The 21,541-nt window shown below is 44.5% G+C and overlaps 1 protein-coding gene across 1 annotated transcript in view; it reads left to right on the top strand.

Annotated features, from left to right (window-relative positions):
- The window catches only part of LOC134342195 (uncharacterized), a 49,708-nt gene extending 28,725 nt beyond the window's left edge, over window positions 1–20,983 (top strand). Inside the window, exons 7-10 of the mRNA XM_063040166.1 lie at window positions 3,449–3,496; window positions 10,495–10,530; window positions 12,904–12,936; window positions 20,160–20,983. Of these exons, the coding sequence (XP_062896236.1) occupies window positions 3,449–3,496; window positions 10,495–10,530; window positions 12,904–12,936; window positions 20,160–20,211 (169 nt within the window). The 3' untranslated portion in view covers window positions 20,212–20,983. The remainder of the gene's footprint in view (window positions 1–3,448; window positions 3,497–10,494; window positions 10,531–12,903; window positions 12,937–20,159) is intronic.
- The last annotated feature ends 558 nt before the right edge of the window (window positions 20,984–21,541 follow it).

The raw sequence follows: 21,541 nt of genomic DNA, 5'->3' as shown, positions 1-21,541 counted from the left end.
TTGGAATTGATACTATCCCTAATTTCTCTTGTCAGCCATGGGTGCACTACCTTCCTTGATTTATTCTTTTGCCAAACTGGGATGAACAATTGTTGTAGTTCATCCATGCAACCTTTAAATGCTTGCCATTGCATATCCACCGTCAATCCTTGAAGTGTCATTTGCCAGTCTATCTTAGCTAATTCATGTCTCATACCTTCAAAGTTACCCCTCTTTAAGTTCAGAACCTTTGTTTCTGAATTAACTACGTCACTCTCCATGTTAATGAAGAATTCCACCATATTATGGTCACTCTTACCCAAGGGGCCTCTCACGACAAGATCGCTAATTAACCCTTCCTCATTGCTCAAAACCCAGTCCAGAATAGCCTGCTCTCTAGTCGGTTCCTCGACATGTTGGTTCAAAAAACCATCCCGCATACATTCCAAGAAATCCTCTTCCTCAGCACCTTTACCAATTTGGTTCACCCAGTCTACATGTAGATTGAAGTCACCCATTATAACTGCTGTTCCTTTATTGCACACATTTCTAATTTCCTGTTTAATACCATCTCCGACCTCACTACTACTGTTAGGTGGCCTGTACACAACTCCCACCAGCGTCTTCTGCCCCTTAGTGTTACGCAGCTCTACCCATATCGATTGCACATCTTCCCGGCTTATGTCCTTCCTTTCTATTGCGTTAATCTCTCCTTTAACCAGCAACGCCACCCCACCTCCCCTTCCTTCATGTCTATCCCTCCTGAATATTGAATATCCCTGAACGTTAGGCTCCCATCCCTGGTCGCCCTGGAGCCATGTCTCTGTGATCCCAACTATATCATAATCATTAATAACAATCTGCACTTTCAATTCATCCACCTTATTACGAATGCTCCTTGCATTGACACATAAAGCCTTCAGGCGCTCTTTTACAACTCTCTTAGCCCTTTTTAATGCTTGCCCTGGATTTGTCGGCCTGCCACTTTTACTTTTCTCCTTTGTACTTTTTGCTTCTACGCTCACTTTACACCCCTCTGTCTCTCTGCACTGGTTCCCATCCCTCTGTTGTGAACTATCCTCCTCACGCCTGGCCTCTTTAATTTGATTCCCACCCCCCAACCATTCTAGTTTAAAGTCACCTCGTTAACTGACGGATCCACCTCGGCGAGGAAATTTGCAAGCTCGCTTTGGCGAGGTAACATGACAGGGTTGCTCCGGTGAGGAAAGGGAATTACTGGCACTCGCTTCGGGGGAAGACTAGGCTTGTTTCGGCCAGATAACATTGGCTGCAGTATCTTTGGTGACTTTGAAAACGCTCTCGTCCCGAACGGCAGAAAGCCGGAGACTATAAACTGCCGGTTCAGCAGAGAATAAATTGCCTCCAATCACCAAGCCTGAAGGACACGGGGAAACAGGGAACCAAAGGGAAACAGGGAGTCAGCGGTCCGGATCGTAAAGTAAACAAAGTAAATTTAAAGGGACCCCCATCCGGACCATGACATCAGTAGAGTTATTGACCCCTTACAATTAATAACCCCCACCCACAGAGACTCCGTTGTCAACCCCTCCATGAATTCCCCCTTTTCTGCAGCCGTGAATCTATCTCTGATCAATATTTTCACGCCTCCATCTCTTTTACCTCTCTCCCTGTCCTTTATGAAACATCTAAAGCCTGGCACATTCCTGTCCCTGAGCCATTCAAGTCTCTATAATGGCCACAACATCATAGCTCCAAGTGCTGATCCATGCTCTAAGCTCATCCGCTTTATTCATAATCCTCCTAGCAATAAAATAGACATATCTCAAACCATCGGTCTGAGCTTGTTCCTTCTCTATCACCGGCCAATCCTCCCTTTCACACACTCTCCAAGCTTTCTCTATTGGTGATCCAACCTCCCTTTTATTCATCCCTTTAGTTCTGTTGCCACCCACCAGCAATTCTAACTTAAACTGTCCCCAATAGCCTTAGCAAACCTCCCCTCCAGGATATTAGTTCCCTTGGGGAGAACAACCACTGTTGTACTACACACAAACTTGTTGGTGCGCTTAGTGCTCCAACCCGGTAGCTCCGATCGATCATGTCGTCTTCTGGGCCTTCTCCAATGAATCCCACTTTCTGAGGGGTTGCTCCTAAATTCAGATAAAAAGGTTGAAAAAAAAAAGACAGACTTCCCTCAAAATCTGAATCGCCACCGGATTAAATAAAAACTCTTTTGCTGCACCCCTGTCCTCAGGAAAAATTGGCTCGAAAATGTGTTCATTTTTAATCTTTTCCCTGTCCCTGAGTGAAAAGTATCACTGCTTACGCAGTACCGCTTGCTGATTGGTCGCTCCTCGATTCCGAAAACATAAACAACTGACGAGAAACTCTACAATCAAAGTCTCAGTCGCACTGATGAAAAGCTATCTCTATTCACGCACTGGATTGTGCAGGGATTGCAGCCCTGAAGGTTCGGTTTGTCAGCTTTATATCGAGCTCCCTAGAAACTCTCTCTGGACCTCCTCACCTTTTCATTGTTGGTCACGCTTGCCCTTGGGGATCCCTTGCACCTGAGCTGAGACATCTCTACCGAATGAGTTGTGGATCATTAACTGCTGCTCCAGTTCCATCAAACTTTCCCTCAGAAGCTGCACCTCGGTGCACCGGGGCAGACTTGATTATCCTGGTGTTTCTAATTTCCCGCATCGCAAACACAGAACACTGCCCATGTAGTAATTCTCGCCAACAGAATGGAGAAATAGGAACACAATGATAAAGTTGCCAGATACTTTGCCCTCGCCTGAGCCTGGGGATCTTAGACTGGCGCTATGTAAAGCCAAGCACACTCAAACGATCTGTCGTGACACCTGAATTCTAATGAATCCACCTCTGTTGATTCAAAGGCCACACAATACATTCCCCTTGAAAACTGGTCAAGTTACCGGTGCCTTCTGCAGTGAAAACGGATGCAAAGTATTTATTGCGATCATCGATCATTTCCCTGAATCATATCCAAACCTCTGCAGCATTATGTTCAATTTGAATGTTTTGTCCCTTCTCCCCTATCGCTTATTGTTTCCTTATCCACAAAACAGTTTTTCCAGGGTTATTTTTCTTTGTCCGTCCAAATCGCACAAAGTGAGGTGCTGAGATCTCACGTGATCATTCACGGCCAGCTCTACAACCCAGTTCATGTGCTCAGCCTTTTGGTCTGTTTAATAATCACCCGAGTTCTGGAATATCTCTGAGCTCCTCTCTCTGCACCCTGCCCGTCGTAGTGTTGCGTCGCTGAGCGTCCTGCTTTGCTGGCACGTCCCCTCTAATTCTTTGTTTTCCTCACATTCTTCAAACTCATTTATTTTCCAACTGACCTGCTCGAAAGTTTTTAAAGCGAATCACACCAGTAGGATGCTCACGCAGGATCGGGAATCGAACAAAATAATGGTTTGATGACCCGGGATATAATTATTTCTATTTTTGAACACAGGGGCGAAGAAGGAGCATTTTCTGAATCTCAGGAAGCGTTTGGTTACAGGTAAGTGGATATTCACTGTGCGCGGGGCGATAAGTGAGAGCTGCTGTATCGGGTGGGTGCTCAAGCTGACGGAAGGGTTGGGAGCGCTCCAGTAATACCATGTGACCTTAGCTCGTTTAGCAGCCTCATGTGCGGCACCTTGTGAAAGACCTTCTGAAAATCTAAGAAAGCAACAGCAATTGACTTTCTCATATTTAGTAGAGCTGTCGAAAGTGGTGTGAAACAACATGGCAGTGTAACGGAAAGCAAGATGTATTGTTGAGCATGATCCCGCGGGTTTATATACAGATGATGGGTTTAACGGGCATGTAATGGAGGATAAGTCAATGATTGGGTACAAATGTAGACAGAACAAAGAGTTAAATTCTACCACAGAGGCAAAATTCAAAAGGACGAAAAATGCTGAACTGAAGGTGCTGTACTTATTGCGCGTTGCAATTAAAATAAGGTGGACGAACTCGTGGTGCAATTAGGGCTGCAATATGTAAGTCGTGGCGGAAACAAGAGCATAGCTAGGAGCTTAACATCAAATGATATACTGTGTACTGAAAGGAAGGTATCGGCGATGTTGTGGATCTGTTGGTTCCAGGCGGTGTTACATCATTATAGAGAGATGACATAGTGTCAGAGTGTGTTGAACCGTTGTAGCTGGAGATAAGAAACTGAAAGGGGGAAAAAACATATTGTGGGAATCATATATAGGCCTCAAATTAGTAGCCAAGATGTGTGCTTCAGATTGCAAAATGAGCTAGAAAAGGTATGTAAGAATTGTAATGACACATTTGTAATGCAGGACTGCAATATGCAAGGGGATTGTGGAAAAAAAAAAGATTGGTGTCGGATTGCAACAGAGGGAATTTGTTGATCGCCTACAAGATGGCTTTTTAGTGCGGACTGTGCTCAAATTTAGTCGGGGAAAGACAATCTTTGATTGGTTGTTCTGTAATAACACAGGTCGCATTCGGGAGCTTAATGTAAAGCACCTTTAGGAGGCAGTGACCATAATATGATAAAATTAATTCTGCAATTTGACAGGGAGTAGCATGACTCACATGAATCAATATCGCAATAAAGGGGCAGGAGGAAAGACTTTGCCGAGGTGGATTGGAGAAGGATACTGGCGGGGTTGACAACAGAGCAGTTGTCTGAATTACTGGGAATAATTCAGAAGGCGCAGGATAGATATGTGCCGCAGAGGAAAGTGTTCTCAAGCGGCAGAGGTAGGCAACTGTGGCTGACAAACGGCGGTAAGGATTGTATTAAAAAAAAGGAAGGACATATAAGGTAGCGAAAGTGATCGGGAAGTTGGATGTTTGGTAAGTTTCTTTTTTAAATATCCAGCAAAAGGCAACTAAAAAGTGACGAGAAGGGAAGAGATGAAATTTGACTGCAGAGTAGCCGATAATATATTGTAGGATATCAAAAGTTATTTTTTCCCAATTATCTTGAGTAAAAGGGAGCTAAGAGTTGGTAGTGGGCCACTGGAAAATTATGCTGGTGATGCAGAAACGGAAGGCAAATCAATGGCAGACGGACTGAATTTGGGTTTACATCCGCTTCATTGACGAAGACACCAGCAATGTTCCAGTGGTCCGTGAGCGCCAAGGAGCAGGCATGAGTGCTATAGCTATTACAACGGAAAACTGCCAGACAAACCCAAAGAACCCAATATGGGTAAGTTCTTGCGCATTTTCATGCGAAAGTTGATCGTTCCCTGATTAGTGAGAGCATCAAAGGATATTGAGAAGGCCGGTTTATGGGGTGAGTGTGGTTCGGGATCAGCCGTGATGGAATGGCGGACCAGACTCGGTGAGATGAATGGCCAAAGCTTGCTCGTGTGTCTTATACGTTTATGCTTTTCTTGCCTTATGATCAAGCCTTCCTTTATTTCTTCAAAAAATACTAACTGATTTTTCAGTCATTATTCCCCTGAAGGAAACTATGCTGAATTTAGCCTAACACATAACGTGAGTCCAAGTACATCAAAAGCGCACTCGTAATAGCAGCATCCAACATTTTACCAACGACTGAAATAAGGGTCACAAGCCTGTAACTTTCAGAATGTATCGCCTCACCACCTCCGCTGTTAATATGGTGATTTTAAAATGGTTTCGTTACCACTTCCAATGCCCTTTTCCTTCTCGCAACTTATGTCCTTTGCCGCACGTCGCCTCCCTCTGGAGCTACAAATCACCCCTCCACCACCTTCATTCCCCAATGGATTTATTTCTCTTTCACCAATTAACTTCCCAGCTCTACACTTCACCCTTCCCCCTTGTTTCACTTATCACATTGTGTTTCTGTCCCTCACTCCCCGCAACAGACCTTTTCCATCTAGTGCTCAGTTTTTTTTTTCTCCAGTCCTGTCGAAGTGTTTCAGCCTGAAGCTTCGAGAGCACGTTTTTTTTTTTTTTGTATAGATGCTGCCTCCTCTCCTGAATTCGTCCAGTATTCTGTGTGTGTTTCTTGGATTCCAGAACCTTCTTCTTGTTCCCAAGATTCTCTTTGATATTTAATTATTGATTTCCCGTCTGTTATGGAACAATAGCGGGAATGGCTGCACGGCAGTGTTTCGTACGGTATGTGCGAGATGGGAACTCTGGGAGATCCCCAGTCTCCCGGTGCACATCTGCACCAGGAGAACCGAGCTGCAGATCCGCAGTGTCACAAGGAACTGGAGCTGCGGGTCTATGACCTTCGACTCAAAGTTGAGAATGGGAAGCTGATAGCTAGGATCTATAGGCAGTTTATCACCCTGAGGTTGCCGGAGAAAGGCAACTGGGAGACTGTCAGGAGAAGGAAAGGAAGTGTCGTCGCTTCCCCTAATGAACAGTATACCAACTTGGATGCTGTTGAAAGCATGGACGAGCCGCACTGACCGGGCCTCTGGCGCTGTATTTGGTGCTGTGGCTCAGAGAATAAGAGAGCTGAGGAGACTGCAGTGGTGATAGGAGAATCCATAGTCGGAGGAACAGAGACAAGATTGTGTGGGCGCGATAGCCAGACTCGGATGGTATGTTATATCCCTGCTGACAGGATCAGAGATGTCTCTGATCAGGTCCAAGACATTCTGCGGGGTGAAGGTCAGCATTCTGGCATCAATAACGTAGTTATAACAAGTGAGGAGGTCCTGAAGAGAGAATTGAGGGAGCTGGATAAAAAGCTGAAAAAAAGTACCTTCAGGATAGTAATAACGTGATTAATGTCTCGATATCGCCAGTGGGGGAAGAATACGATGACTTGACAGGTGAATGCGTGACTGCGGAATTGGTGTAGGAGTCAGTCTTTCAGATTTATGAACGGTTTCAGCTAATTTGGCAAAGAAATGGCAGCCAGAGTGCGAGTGCCAAACATGAGGTATTTGGTTTCCAGAGACAGTATGCAGTGAGACTGCGAGCACGGAGTGCTCTGACGATGCGACAGAACGGCAGTGGACAACATGAGTTGCAATGCACAAACGTTTGTAAAAGGGTGAATTCCGTATTGAAGGTGATATACGGTATAGGTGGGATGGTCTTGTGTCACAGTTGACGCGTATGACGTTGTGGCATCACTAAATCTTTTTCTGAAAGATGACAGCTTGGAGATTACCATCCAAGACACAGGTTGTATCGAAACGACAGACAGGTAGGCACAGGGGGTTGCATACTTCTGCTGATAAAAACTCAAATCGACTAATTAGAAAGGGTTACCAAAGGGTCTGAATGTTTTGATTCGTTGTGGGTAAATCTAAGGAACAGCAAGGGTAAAAAAATAAAAAAGCTGATATACAGACTGGCAAGCCCTTTCGATACAAATTGTCTCTTGGGCGGTAAGGATATGGTCTACAAAGGAAAACGGGATAAAAATGCATGCAAAACATGGAATGTTAGAATAGTCATAGGGGATTTCAATATGCAGATAGATTGGGAAAATCATTTTGGTGCAGGATCCTAGAGTGGACATTTCTAGAATGGCTACAAGATTGCTCTTTAGATCAGAGAGTTTAAGGTAATAGCCGTCATGGGGAAAGTGACCATACTATAATAGAATTTACACTGGCATTTGAGTCGAAGAAGCTAGAGTCAAATGTATCATCATTACAGTGGAGTAAAGGGAATTGCAGCGGCATGAGAAAGGAGTTTACTAAAGTTAATTGGAAAAGACCACTGGGACGGCTGGAGACAGAATCAATGCTGGAATCTCTGGAAACAATCAGGAAGGCGTGAATGTATAGAACCACAAGTGGAAGAAGCCTTATAAAGTAAATGCGTCATAACTTTGGCTGGAAAGAGATGTCAAAACTAGCACAAAAGCAATTAGTGCGAAGTTAGAGGATGGGGAAGCGTTTTAAAAAAAAACATAAGAAGAGAAAAAAAGTTATTAAAAAGGAAAATATGGAATGCGTAGCAAACTATTAAATAATATTAAAGACGATGTCAAAGGTTTGTTCAGATACATAATGTGTACAAGAGAGACGTGAGTGGATATCGGACTGTTGGGAAACGATACTGGAGAGCTAGTAATAGGAGACAATGAAATGGCGGACGAACTGAATATATATTTTGCATGAAACGTTACTATGGAAACTCGAGCAGATAGAGAGTCTCTGTGGGCAGAAATGTCAGAAGTTGCCATTTCAAGGGAGAAAGTTCTTGGAAACAGAAAGGTCTAATGTGGATGTCTCCTGGACAGGATGGCATACATTCTAGGCTTCTGAGAAGGTGACTGAAGAGATGGTAGAGGCATTAGTTGTGATGTTTCAAGAAAGAAATCCTGGCACTGTTGCGAAGGAATGGAAGCTTGCAAATGTCATGCCCCTCATCAAGAAGCAGGAGAGGCACAACTTACGAAATTGTAGGAAAGTTCGTTAGACATCAGTGATTGGTAAAATGTTGGAGTAAGTTGTTAAGGATGTGGTTTGGCGTTTTGGAAGCACTTGTCAGCATGGTTTCCTCAACGGAACCTCTTGCCTGAAAACCTGTTGGAATAATTTGAGAAACTAACAAGCAGGATAGGAAAACGGGATGTTGTGTACATGAATCTTCAGAAAGTACCGCTCGTGAGGTCGCATAATAATGTAAGAGCCCATGGTATTACAAAAACTACACTAGCATTGATTTGCAGAAGGCAAATTGTGGGAAAGAAGGGAGCCTTTTCTGGTTGGCTGCCGGTGACTAGGGTTGCCCTCAGGGATCTGGGTTGGGACAGCTTCTTTCTTACGTTACATGTCAATGATTTTGGATGAGGAAACTGTAGTTTTCTTTCGTGGAAAAATTGCAGATGATACGAAAATAGATGAAGTTTCAGAAAGTTAGGAGGAGAATGAGACCCCACAGACAGACCTAGACAGAGTAGGGAAATGCACAAAGAAGTGGCAGATGGAGTACTTTTCAGAAGGTTGATAGTCAGGCAATTGGCAGAAGAAATAAAAGGGCAGATTATCGTCCAAGCGCAGAAACAAAACCAAAAATCCGAGGAGCACATGATTTCGGGTGCCCTCGGGCAACAATGTGAAGTTAAGTTTCCCGGCTGAATCGGTGGTGAGGAAGGCAAATACGATGTTAGGCATCTATTTCCAGAGGAGTAGAATAAAAGAAAGCAAGGACGTATTATTACGGCTTTATAAAGCAGAGATGAGGACTCACTTAGAGATTGTATACAGTTTCGGGCCCCTTTTCTAAGAAAGGATGTGCTGACATTTTTGAAAATTCAGAGGATGTATGTGGTTCAGGAAAATAAGTCCAGGATTGGAAGGATTATCATATGAAGAACATTGGATGGCTCTCGGCCTCTACTGTCTAGAATTCAAGCCCATGCAACGCTGAATGGCTTTGATAGGGAAACTCTGGAAGGCTTGCATCCCATTGTGCGGGAATCTGAGGCCAGAGCAAACAGCAGAATAAAGGGATGTCCTTTAGAAAGGGGATGTGGCGGAATGTCTTCAGCTAGACAATTGTAAATATGTGGAAATTGTTGCCACGGGCAACTGTGGGGCCAAGTTCTTTAGTATATTTTAGGCACAGATTGATTGAACCCTGATTAGTCAGGACATGAAAGGATACTTGAGAAGGCAGGAGATTGTGACTGAGAGGGAAAAAAAATGGATCAGCTATGATAAAATAGTGCAGCAGACTTCATGTGCCAAATAGCCGCATCCTTCTCCTATGTCTTATGATCCTAAGCTCTTCTGATTTTATGGTATTGGCGACCAATGTACCAAATACAACAAAGTATTGGAAGCCAAAATGGAAAATAAGAAATAATAATAATAGCTGAATAAGCAATAAATATCAATATCGAGAATATGAGGTGGAGAGTCACTTTCAATTGGTCCAATATGCCCTGAAACCTCTCGTTTGTTCTCCTTATACCTTAAGATATGGTCTTCTTGGAAATGTTGTGCTCCCCTTGACTGCACACGTCGCGCAGCTATGGTCTCGCCTGGTTATTAGAGCCATCACTCCCAGTCCCTGCAGATACTATACGGGAAATGTGTTCACACTTTTGTCCTGTTTTATGAGAACAAGGAGATCTGACCCAGGATATCCTTCTCCCACTCTGCCCAAAACATTGACGCCTTCGTTTCCCGTGCTGTTATGTTCACTAACTCTGGAAAATAATCCAATGAAATACAGAGATGTCCGGGGTAACTTGTCTACTTATTGTTCTATTCGTGAGGTACTCACATATAACGTATTGCCATAATGACGTATGCCATTCAGGTACCTCCTATATATAACTCACAATGAATTATGTAAATAAAGAAAATGTAATAACAATATATGTACAGTTCTACGAAAAATGCTTACAATCTGTTCGGCCTCACACATCCTACAGTCCCTCACCTCACTTTAGTGCTGAGTGTCGGTAACATATGGACCCTCTGTACCGTCCCACTTAAAATAGCACCTCAACCCATAGTGCGCACAAAGAGAAGGCTGAGTGAACATTGCACCGTTTCTCAGATAGTTTTTCACATAACCAACTTTTGTACCTTCTTCATATTCTTTAAATAGGAATTTGTTCTGGGGAAGACAAGTCTCTATCGGCGGGTAAGTGGAATTCGAAAGCTGTGTTTTTCTGGAGGCGTTAAATGAACCAGGCCCGTCGCAACATCGGGTGTGCTTTCATGCTGCCGGAAGGGTGGGAGGGAGAGAACAAAGAACATAGAAGAATACAGCATTGGAACAGGCCCTTAGGTCAACAATATTGTGCAGAACTGGAAAGTAAATGAACCCCACTCCACGCCAAACGAATCCCTCGTACTTACACAATGCCAGTATTCTTCCATCTTCCTCACAATCATAGGGTTTCCTATCTTACCGTCTCCTAAAACCGCTGATGTATTTGCCTCTACCACCACGCCAGACAGCACAGTCCAAACATTCACCACTCTCTGGATTAAAAGTTACCCCTCACATCGCCTTCGAACCTACCCTCTCTCAACTACAATCCAAGACCTCTGTTATTAGATATATATACCCTGGGAAAAAGAAACTACCTGTGTACTCTATCTGCGCCTCTCACAATTCCCAGTCAGCTTCCTTCACTCCAAAGCAAACAGAAGTTGTGGTGTCTAATGTTAGTACATGGCTTCTAAACCAGGCAGCATCCTGGTAATCCTCTTCTGCTCTCTACCCAAACCCTCAACATCTTTCCTACGGTGGCATGAGTAGAATTATATGCAATACTCTCTAGATTTTCATAAATTTACAACATAGCCTATTGCCATTTGTACTAAATATCTTAACTAATAAAAGCAAACATTGCATAAGCTTCCTTAACCGCCTTATCGACCTTTGTAACTGTTTCCGAGGTGCTATGAACTTGGACTTCAAGATCTCTCTAAGCAGCAAAATATTTAAGGGCTTTTTCAATAGCAGAGTACTTGCTCCTCGCATTTGACCGACCAAGGTGCAACATTCCAAATTCATCGGGGTTAAACTCCTTCTACCATTTTTCTGTCTATATCTGCAACTGATCTAGGTTGTGCTGTACTTTTTGCAAGTTTTTTCTAAACTATCCACAACGCCACAAATCTGGGTATCATCCGAAAACTTACTAACAAATCTGTCGACATTTGCATCCCGCTTATTTATTCACATCACGAACAGAAGCGGTCCCAGCCCAGATCCCTGCTGAGCTCCACTAATTAGAACTCCAGATTCAAAAAGGCCCTTCAGCAACTAATTCTGTCTTTTAAGAAACTAACGTGAGACTCACGTGTAAATAGTTTCCAGCATTTCTCCTTTTTCCCCTTTTCATGTAGATGTAAAACGTTAGCCAGTATTCAGTCCTCTAGGATCTCTCACGTGGCTAGGGAGGAGATACTTGCCAAGGACCGTGCAATTCCGTCTATTTCTTCCTTCTCTAACCTGTGGAAATTCCATCAGGTCCTGGAGACTTATCCACCTGAAAACTCATTCGGAGGCCCAACACTTCCTTCTCCTACTTCACCTCTAAACACCTAACATATTTATACACTGAGCTCCGATCTGTTGCTCCTCCGCGTCTTTTACCTTGTAAATACGGAAGCAAATTACTCAGTGAATACGTCACTTACATTTTCCCCATTGAAGCAAACATAGCCTTTCCTAGCTCCCCAAAGTGAAATGATTATACACTATCCATAGTTAGTCAAGTTCTGCTGATGTTTCTATTGAATACTGTTTAATTAAATTCACTTTAATCCTGCTTGCCTGGGACTTTTCACGTCCCCTTTTGGTTTTCCTCGTTCGCATTTTTCGTTCTTTACTGGCTTCGTTATACTCTCGATTGCACCGTTTGATCCGAATTTAGGGAGTTTTACATACGTTTGCTTTTTCACTCCAGCACCTCCTCTCGCTGGAGTGTGCACGTTTGGGTTTAATAAAGCATCCTGTATACATTTAATACATTCTCCCCGTCTATTACTCTTGCACTAAGAATGTACATTTTTGTATCGGGGAAGTTGAATATCCTCATGAGATCAAACTTGTAATTTTACACGTTGTTATTCACATTACATGGCTGTTCATTAATGTTCTAGCAGCTATTGCAGAGCCTGTAGTGCAAACCAATCAGTGTGATCGTACGGTTTCTATTCCAGAAGCCTCCTCCAAGAAGTGATAAAGTGTGGCTGCTGCATTGTGTGTGTCTGTGTGAGAGGGGAGATAAGCTGGGCCGGTGCCCCAGCGAACCGCAGTAGGGCTCCACGGTTTGGAGCAAACGGAGGAAAGGAGTTTGGTGGAAGAGTTGAACTTGATGTTGAAGCTGGAGGGTCAACGTGCCCGAAGGGAAGATAGTTTGATGTCCCAGTGCTGCCTCTGAGCATATCAGGAAGGGATCAGTGTTGAGTGTCAGTGAGATGTGGATTGTGGGTGACAATTAACTTCACGATGTCAGAGCACTAATTATTTTTCTTATTTTTCCACCCTCTCCATCAGGGTATCGTATGACTTCAGCACGAAGCAGTCAGGGTAAGTGGCATCCGAAATTTCTGTCCGTGATTGCGTTAGTTAATGAACCAGAGACGTTACAGTACCAGCCTTGCGCTCATGCACGGTCGGGCGGGGAGCGAAGCGGCGAGAAAGAGAAGAAACTCTCCTCACTTTGCTCTTTCAAGGGAAGGAACGGTTTTGAACAGCTTCCTTCGACTCCTGTAATGTCTCCGCGACCCCGGTGTGGTCACTGATCTCTGTCCCTACCCTGAGCTCCTGAAACATTGCCCAGGCATGACCTTCCCTATTATAAACTGTGCGGACCATCCTAGTTTATCCTGTACATAGATAAGAAAACACTGAACAGTGCAGTTTTTTTGTAGCCCCTTTGGTCCTTGATGTTTTAGCGACTGTAAACTTGTTCTCCGACAAAGCCGTCTATTTCTCCGTTATCCGTGTGCTAAGAAAATCTCTGAATTGATCCTAATGCATGTGTCTATACTACCACCATTGATACTGCGTTTCACACACTCACTGCTGTGCGTAAAAACACACCTTTGGCAGCCCCTATACATTACCAAAAAATCGCTTTAAAATTCCCTCCCCTTTTCAGATTTTCCCAATCTGGGGTGTAGCACAATTTCCCAGTGTGGTTTAACCAGAGTTTTATAGAGCTGCAAAATTACTTCGCGGCTATTGAACTCGTTCCCCGGGCGATTTATCCTAAACCATCCATAGGCACTCTTAACCATTCTATTTAATGGCGCGGAAACACTAAGGGATAATGGACGTCAACGTTGAAAGTGCTTCTGCTCTTCAATATTTTCAATTACAGTAAACTGTCATTAACCATGGATTCTGCAATCAAATACGGCCTTTCAAAGTGTAATTCTTCACTCTGCCCATACTCAACTTGACCTGCCATTTCTCAACCCAGCTCTGCATCTATCAATGCCCAGTTTGTAACTTGAGATAACCCACCACATGATCCATAACATGCATCCATGTTTTGCCTGCTTACTATGTCTATCCATTTCCTCATACAACTCATTTGTAAAATTCAGAAAATCCAGGAGTCACAGAACAGATCGCTACGGATCACAGCATCTCATTGACCTCCAGGTGCAATAATCTCCAACTGCTAGCCCACTGTCTCTTGGGCACGCCAGTCCTACCTACACAGACAAGATTCTCTGGATCCCCTATCACATGACTTTCTGAGTGGGCCAACAATGAGGAATCTTATTAAACATCTTAATAAAATTCATGCATACACCATCCTCCTACAAACCATTAACGTGGTTTGCAGCATCAGAAAGAATTCAATCACATTCTTGAGACATGACCTGCACCTGGCAAGACCATGCTGACCATCTCTAATCAGACTGTATTTCTTCAAATGCCTGTATATACTGCATGGATATCTACTGGAGCATTTTACACACAATGGCATAAGCTTTACTGTTCTATGATTCCCGCCATTATCCCCATTAGATTCTTTGAACAAAGCATAAACATTTACTCCTTGTAATCCGCCGGTACGACTGAAGAGGGCAGTAGGACGCAAATTCCATCGCCAAAAGCGCCTGATGACCTTACTGCTCTTCCCTTAGAAAACTGGAGTATATCTCCCCCGGCACCAGGGGATTAACTATCCTCAGGTTCTTGAAAGGATTCAGCTCATAAGACCAGAAGATACAGGAGCAGATTCGGCCCATCGAGTCTGCTCCACCATTCAATCATGGCCTGATCCAATTCTTCCAGTCATCCCCATTCGCCCGGTTTCACCCCATACCCTTTGACGCCCTGGTTAATCAAGAACCTATCTATCACTGCCTTAAATACTCCCAACCACTCCACCTCCACAGTCGCTGGTGGCGACAAATTCCACAGATTTACCACTCTCTGACTGAAGTAATGTGTCCGCATCTCAGCTCTCAGAGGGCGTCCTTCAATCCTGAAATCGTGTCCTATTTTCCAGGAGTCCCTTACCATGGGAAATAACTTTGCCATATCTTTTCACGGCTTTTAAAATTCGGAATGTTTCTCCGAGATCCCACCTCATTCTCCTGAGCTCAAGGTAATACAACCGAAGAACTGCCAGACGTTCCTCATACGGTAACCCTTTCATTCCTGGAATCATTCTTGTGCAGCTTCTCTGAACCTTCTCAAATGTCAGAATATATTTCTAAAATAGTGAGTCCAAAACTGCACAAAATACTCCAAGTGTGGTCTTACGAGTGCCTTATAGAGCCTCAACATCTCATCCCTGCTCTTATATTCCAAGTGAAGTGAGGTACAATAATAGCAGGGGTGTTGCGGTGGGAAATTTTAATTTCCCAGATATTGATTGGCCTCTTCCTGGAGTGAAGGATTTAGATGGGATGGAGTTGTGTGTTGAGGAAGGGTTCTTGACACAATATGTAGATAAGCCTACCAGAGGAGAGGTTGTACTTATTCAGGTATTGGGAAATGAAACTGGTCAGTTGTCAAGTATCACAGTGGAAGTGCATTTTGGAGCTAGTTATCACAATGCTCTCTCCTTTACCACAGCATTGTAGAGGGATAGGAACAGACAAGTTAGGGAAAGGTTTGATTGACAAGGCGAAATATGAGGCTATCAGGCAGGAAAATGGAAGCATAAATTGCTAAAAAAAAAAAGATGTTCTCAGGGAAACGTACGGAAGAATTCTGGAAAATGTTCAAGGTATATTTTCATGGGGTCCTACAGAGGTACGTTTCAATGAGACAGGGAAAGGATGGTAGGATACAGGAACCGTGGTGTACAAAGACAGTTATACTTCTAGTCAAGAAGAAAAGGAGAACTTGCGAAAGGTTCAAAAACTAGACCGTGATTGAGATCTGGAAAATGATAAGGCTAGCAGGAATGAGCTTAATAACGAAATTCGGAGAGACGGAAAGTGCCATGAGAAGGCCTTGTGGGAAAGGATTAAGGAAAACCCCAAGGCACTGAACAAGTATGTGAGGAGCAAGAAGATAAGTCGTGAGATAATAGGACTAATCACGTGTGACAGTGGAAAAACTTGTATGAAACAGGAGGAGACAGTTGAGGTACTTAATGAATACTTTGCTTCACTACGGAAAAGGATCTTGACGATTGTAGGGATGACTTGCAGCCGACTGAAAAGCTTGAACATGTACTGTTAAGGAAGACGATGTACTGGAACTTTTGGAAAGATCAAGTTGGATAAGTCACCGGGACCCGAAGGAATGCACCCCAGGCTACTGTGGGAAGCGAGGGAGGAGATTGATGAGTCTCTGGGGATGATCTGTGTATCATCAATGACGGCGAGAGAGGTTTCGGAGGATTGGCGAGCTGCGGGTGTTGTTCCCTCATTCAAGAAAGGGAGGTGAGATAGCCCAGGAGATTATAGACCAGTGAGTCTTACATTAGTGGTTGGTAAACTTATAGGGAAGATCCTGAGAGGCAGGATTTATGAACATTTGGAGAGGCATAATATGATTAGGAGTAGTCAGCATGCCGTTGTCAGCATGTCGTTGCCTTAAGAGCCTGATTGAATATTTTGAGAATGTTATTAAACCCATTGATGAAGGTATAGCCGTAGCTGTAGTGTGTATGGATTTCAGCAAGGCATTTTAATAGGGTATCCCATGCAAGGCTTATTGAGAAAGTAGGTAGACATGGGATCCAAGGGGATTTTTCATTATGAATCCAGAACTGGCTTACCCACAGAAGAGAAGGAGTGGTTGTAGACGGGTCATATTCTCCATGGAAGTCTTTGAACAGTGGTTTGCCTCAGGGACCCCTACTCTTCGTGATTTTTATAAATGACCTGGATGCGGAAGTAGAGGGATGGGTTAGTAAATTTGCTGATGACACGAATGTTGGGGTTGTTGTGGATCTTGTAGAGGGCTGTCACAGCGGGACCCTAATAGGATTCAAAACTGGACTGAGAATTGGCAGATGGAGTTCAACCCAGACAAGTGTGAGGTGGTATATTTTGGTAGGTTAATAATGATGGCAGAATATTGCATTGACGGTAAGACTCTTGGCAATGTGAAGGATTCGAGGGTTCCAAGTCCATAAGACACTCAAAGCTGCTACTTTGGTTGACTGTGCGGTTGAGAAGGTATACAATGTATTGGTCGTGTGTTTAAGTGCCGAGAGGTAATATTGCAGCTATATAGGACCCTGGTCAGACTCCACTTGGAGTACTGTGCTCAATTCCGGTAGCGTCACTAGAGGAAGGACCTGGAAACCATAGAAAGGATGCAGAAGAGCTTTATAATGAGGTTGCCTTCATTGGGAGCATGCCTGATGAGAATCACTTGAGTAAACTAGGGTCTTTTCTCCTTGGAGCGACAGAGGATGAGAGATGACCATATAGAGGTGTACAGGATAATGAGAGGCATTGGTCATGTGGATAGTCAGAGGCTGTTTCCCAGTAGTGAAGTGGCTAGTACGAGAGGACAGAGTTTTAGGGTGTTTTTAAGTAGGGACAGAGGAGATGTCAGGGGTATTTTTTTATGCAGAGAGTGGCGAGTGTGTGGAATAGGCAGCCGGCGGCGGTGGTGGGGAGGGAACAGATAGGGTCTTTTAAAAGGCTCCTGGATAGGTACATGGGGCTTCGAAAAAATACAGAGCTATGGGTAAGTCTAGGAGGTTCTAAGGTAAGGACGTATTCGGCACAGCTTTGTGGGCCGAAGGACCTGTATCGTGCTGCAGGTTTTCTATGATTCTGTGTTTCTGTGCCTCGAGAAATGAATGCCAACATAGCAATCGCCTTGATTAACAACCGACTCAACCTGGAGGTTAACCTTTAGGGTGTCCTGCACAAGAGGTCCCAATTCCCTTGCAGCTCTGCATTTTGAATTCTTTCCCGATCGAAATAATAGTCTGTCCGTTTATTTCTTCCACCAAAGTGCAAGTCCATAAACTTTCGAACATTGTATTTCATTTGCCAATACTTTGCCAATTCCCCTAAACTACCTACATCTCTCTGCAGGCTCTCTGTTTCCTCAACACTACCCGCTCCTCCACCTATCCTGGTATCATTGGCAAATTTGGCCATAAAGCCATTAATACTGTAGTCTGAATCATTAACGTGCATCGTAAAAAGTAACGGTCCCAACAGTGACAACTGTGGAGCTCCATTGGTAACCCGTAACCAACCAGAATACGATCCTCTCATTCCACTCTCTGTTTTCTGTCAATCAGACTAGTAACCAAGCTAGTAACTTCCCTGTAATTCCATTGGCTCTTATATTGCTAAACAGACTCATGTGCGGCACCTTGTCAAAGTCCTTTTGAACATCCAAGTACACCACGTCTACTGCATCTCCTTTGTCTACGCTGCTTTTAATTTCCTCAAAGAATTGCAGTATGTTTGTCAGGCAGGATTTTCCTTGCAGGAAACCATGCTGGCTTTACCTTTCTCGTCATGTGCCTTCACGTACTCCGTAATCTCATCCCGGACAATCAATTCCAACAACTTCCCAACCACTGATGTCATGCTAACAGGTCTATAGTTTCCTTTCTGCTGCCTCTCACCCTTCCTATATAAAGGAGTAACATTTGCAATCTTCCAGTCATCCGCTACCATGCCAGGATCTATCGATTCTTGAAAGATCATCGTTAATGCCTCCATATTCTCTCTAGCTACTTCTTTCAGAACACGGGTGTGCAATCCATCAGGTCCAGGAGATTTATCCACCCTCAGACCATTAAACTTCCTGAGCACCTTTTCAGTCGTAATTTTCACAGCACATGCTTCACTTCCCTGACACTCGTGAATGTTCGGTATACTGCTGACTCTTCCATTGTGAAGACTGATGCAAAATACGCTTTCAGTTCCTCTGCCATCTCTACATCTCTCATTGCAGTATCTCCGGCGTCATTTTGTATTAATCCTATTTCTGCCCTCGACTCTCTTTTACCCTTAATGTACAATAAACAGCTTTTGGTATCTTCTTTGATATTGGTCTCCAGCTTCCTCTTGTAATTCATCTTTTCCTTCTTAATGACCTTCGTAGTTTACTTCCGCAAGTTTTTTTAAGCTTCTCAATGCTCTATCTTCCCAGTAGCTGTGGCTTTATTTTATGGCCCCTCTTTTGCCTTTACATCGGCTCTGACTCTACTTGCCAGCCACGGTACTGCCCTTCTTCTTTTTGAAATTTCTTCTTCTTTGTCTTTCCTTCAAATGTCCCTTTCCAGTCAACTTCGGCCAGTTTCCCTGCGAAATAATATTGCGATCACTGTTCCCTAATGGTTCCTTAACCTTGTGCTCTCTTACCACCTCCAATCATTGCATAACACCCAATCCAGCATAGCCGATCCGCTAGTTGGCTCAGCAACAAACGGTTTCTAAAATGCTATCCCTTAAACATTCTACAAATTCGCTCTCGAGATTCAGTACCGACCTAGTTTTCCCAATCCACTTTCATGTTAAAATCCCCAACGATTATCATGACATTTCCTTTCTGACATGAGTCTTCTATCTCCTGCTGTAATTTGTAAACCACATTCCGGCTGCTGTTTGGAGGCCTGTATACAATTGCCATTAATGTCCTTTTACCCTTGCTATTTCTTAACTCAACCCATGGAGACTCTACGCCTTCCAATCCTATGTCACGTCTTTCCAATGATTTAATATTATTTCTTATACACAGAGCCACAGCACCCCCTCTGCCTACTAACCTATCTTTCCGATATACCTTATATCCTTGGACGTTCAGATCCCGATGGCAGCCATCCCTTAGCCAAGTTTCAGAGATAGCCTCAACGTCATATTGGCCAATCTGCAGCTGAATTTTCATATCGTCCCTTTTATGCACTCATCCTACTTAACATTGACCTGTTCAAGCATATCAACCTGTTATAGTTGTGCTCACATTTGTCAAGGTCTTTCTGAATCATGAATACTGAGAGAAATATTCATTAAGGACCTTTCCTACCTCTCCGACACCAGGCTCTGTTATTCCTGATCAGTCCTGTCGTGACACATGTAATCCATCAGTTCCCCACATCCGTGGAAAACACCTTGGATATTTAGTCTCCTTCCTGGCGATATTTTTACCCTGTCTGATCGTAGATCCCATGCTCTCTAACGGTAGGAATGCGTTTCTCAGCGCATCTGTGCCGCCGGCTCTCCACACTCATCCGGCCAAGCAATGCCGATTTTTGGGACTGGTTCTCTGCTGATGAGGACGATCCCGTCAATAAAGGGACAGCGGTTGCACTCAGGAAATTTCCCCTCACCCTTCTCTGTTACACCTTTCAGTGAGGAGGTCTGGTTCGTTGCCACTGGCAGAGCGGATTGCCCACGCATGTGAGGACGACAGAAATCGCTTTGGATCCCCCACCTTGCTTCGTATCAATCACCGTTTTCGGCACGCACTCCGCTAATAACACATTCCCATACCGTTATTCAGTAATCAAAGTACTGGCCTATTCACCCAACCTGGCCTCGGCACCCGATACCCAACACGTGACCGATCTTCACCGACCCTCACAGTAACCGCAATGTGGCTGGCTGAGGAGCCCAGTTCTAGGACTTCCGGTCACCATGATCCTCCACTGACCCGAGAACATCGGGCCGCGTTGATAAGGAAAGCAGCCTTGAGAAAACTTTGCCCATGTTGGTGTGGGGCGCCGCGTCACGGTGAACATTCAGATGAGTCCTTCCCCGGGCTCTTTTGTATTCCTGCTGAAAGAGTGAGATCAGAAATACATCAAAAACCGCGGGCCACGCAGGTTGACGCTTGGGATTGGAGGGGATGTCTGTGTCTCCTCGGGGAATGCACTGGGGAAGATGAAGGCCACAGACCACTTCTGTCTGGCCGCACGGGTTGTCGGCGCTGGAGCGTTACAGACACTGGGAAGAACAGGCAGTGGACGTTCGATATGATCCACCTCCTGTCTCCACGTAACTGCAATAATTCTCCTGTGCTCTGATTATGGGAAGGGGTTAAAGTTTTCCGCTGTTCACACTCTCTGGTATCGGTACTGACTATACACTATCCCGCTGATCGCTGTCCCGCCGTCGTATAACCGTTAATCCATCCAGCTGCATGACTCAATAAAACTGACGCTGTTTGCATTAAACTGGTCTCCGTCTCTTGCTAAAAGGTCGCTGCCTTCGGTACCGGCGGGCCATTAGGAAGGTCTGTGCAGCCCCACCGGACGCAAAGAGCAGCCTGTTCCCAGAGCAGACAATGCAGTGGCCTGAAACAGCCCATCCCAATTCCCTCCCAATGCCGAGTCACTCTGAGGCAACTGCAAGCTGCTGGTGAAGCCGCCTGGTGTGTGAGGGTGAGGAAATGGTGCAGGGACTGTCACCAGTGGGATTACTCTCTTAGGTCCGATAGGCAAAACGAACTCCCGTCGGTATGATATCACTTGACGTGGAAGTACTCTGGTATGAAGCGATGGCTGAGGTGGGCAGACTGCAGGTGGGTGTTAGCCAGGTGACGGTCAGTGTCTCTCCTACTCCGGGCAGACGGTTATCCTACGCTTCTCCCCCTCCAATCTCAGGGCTGTAAATCACCACGGGGCGCGTCACTGAACCCCTATCGCTCGGAGACAGTAACACCAGGGATGGAAGACATGGCAGTCGGGTGTGTGGGAATCAGGGACATTAATGGTCACGGTGGGGAGTGGAAC

This window comes from Mobula hypostoma, unplaced genomic scaffold (genome assembly GCF_963921235.1).
Source record: "Mobula hypostoma unplaced genomic scaffold, sMobHyp1.1 scaffold_125, whole genome shotgun sequence".
NCBI classification, from domain to species: domain Eukaryota; kingdom Metazoa; phylum Chordata; class Chondrichthyes; order Myliobatiformes; family Myliobatidae; genus Mobula; species Mobula hypostoma.
This window is presented reverse-complemented; position numbering and strand designations above follow the sequence as displayed.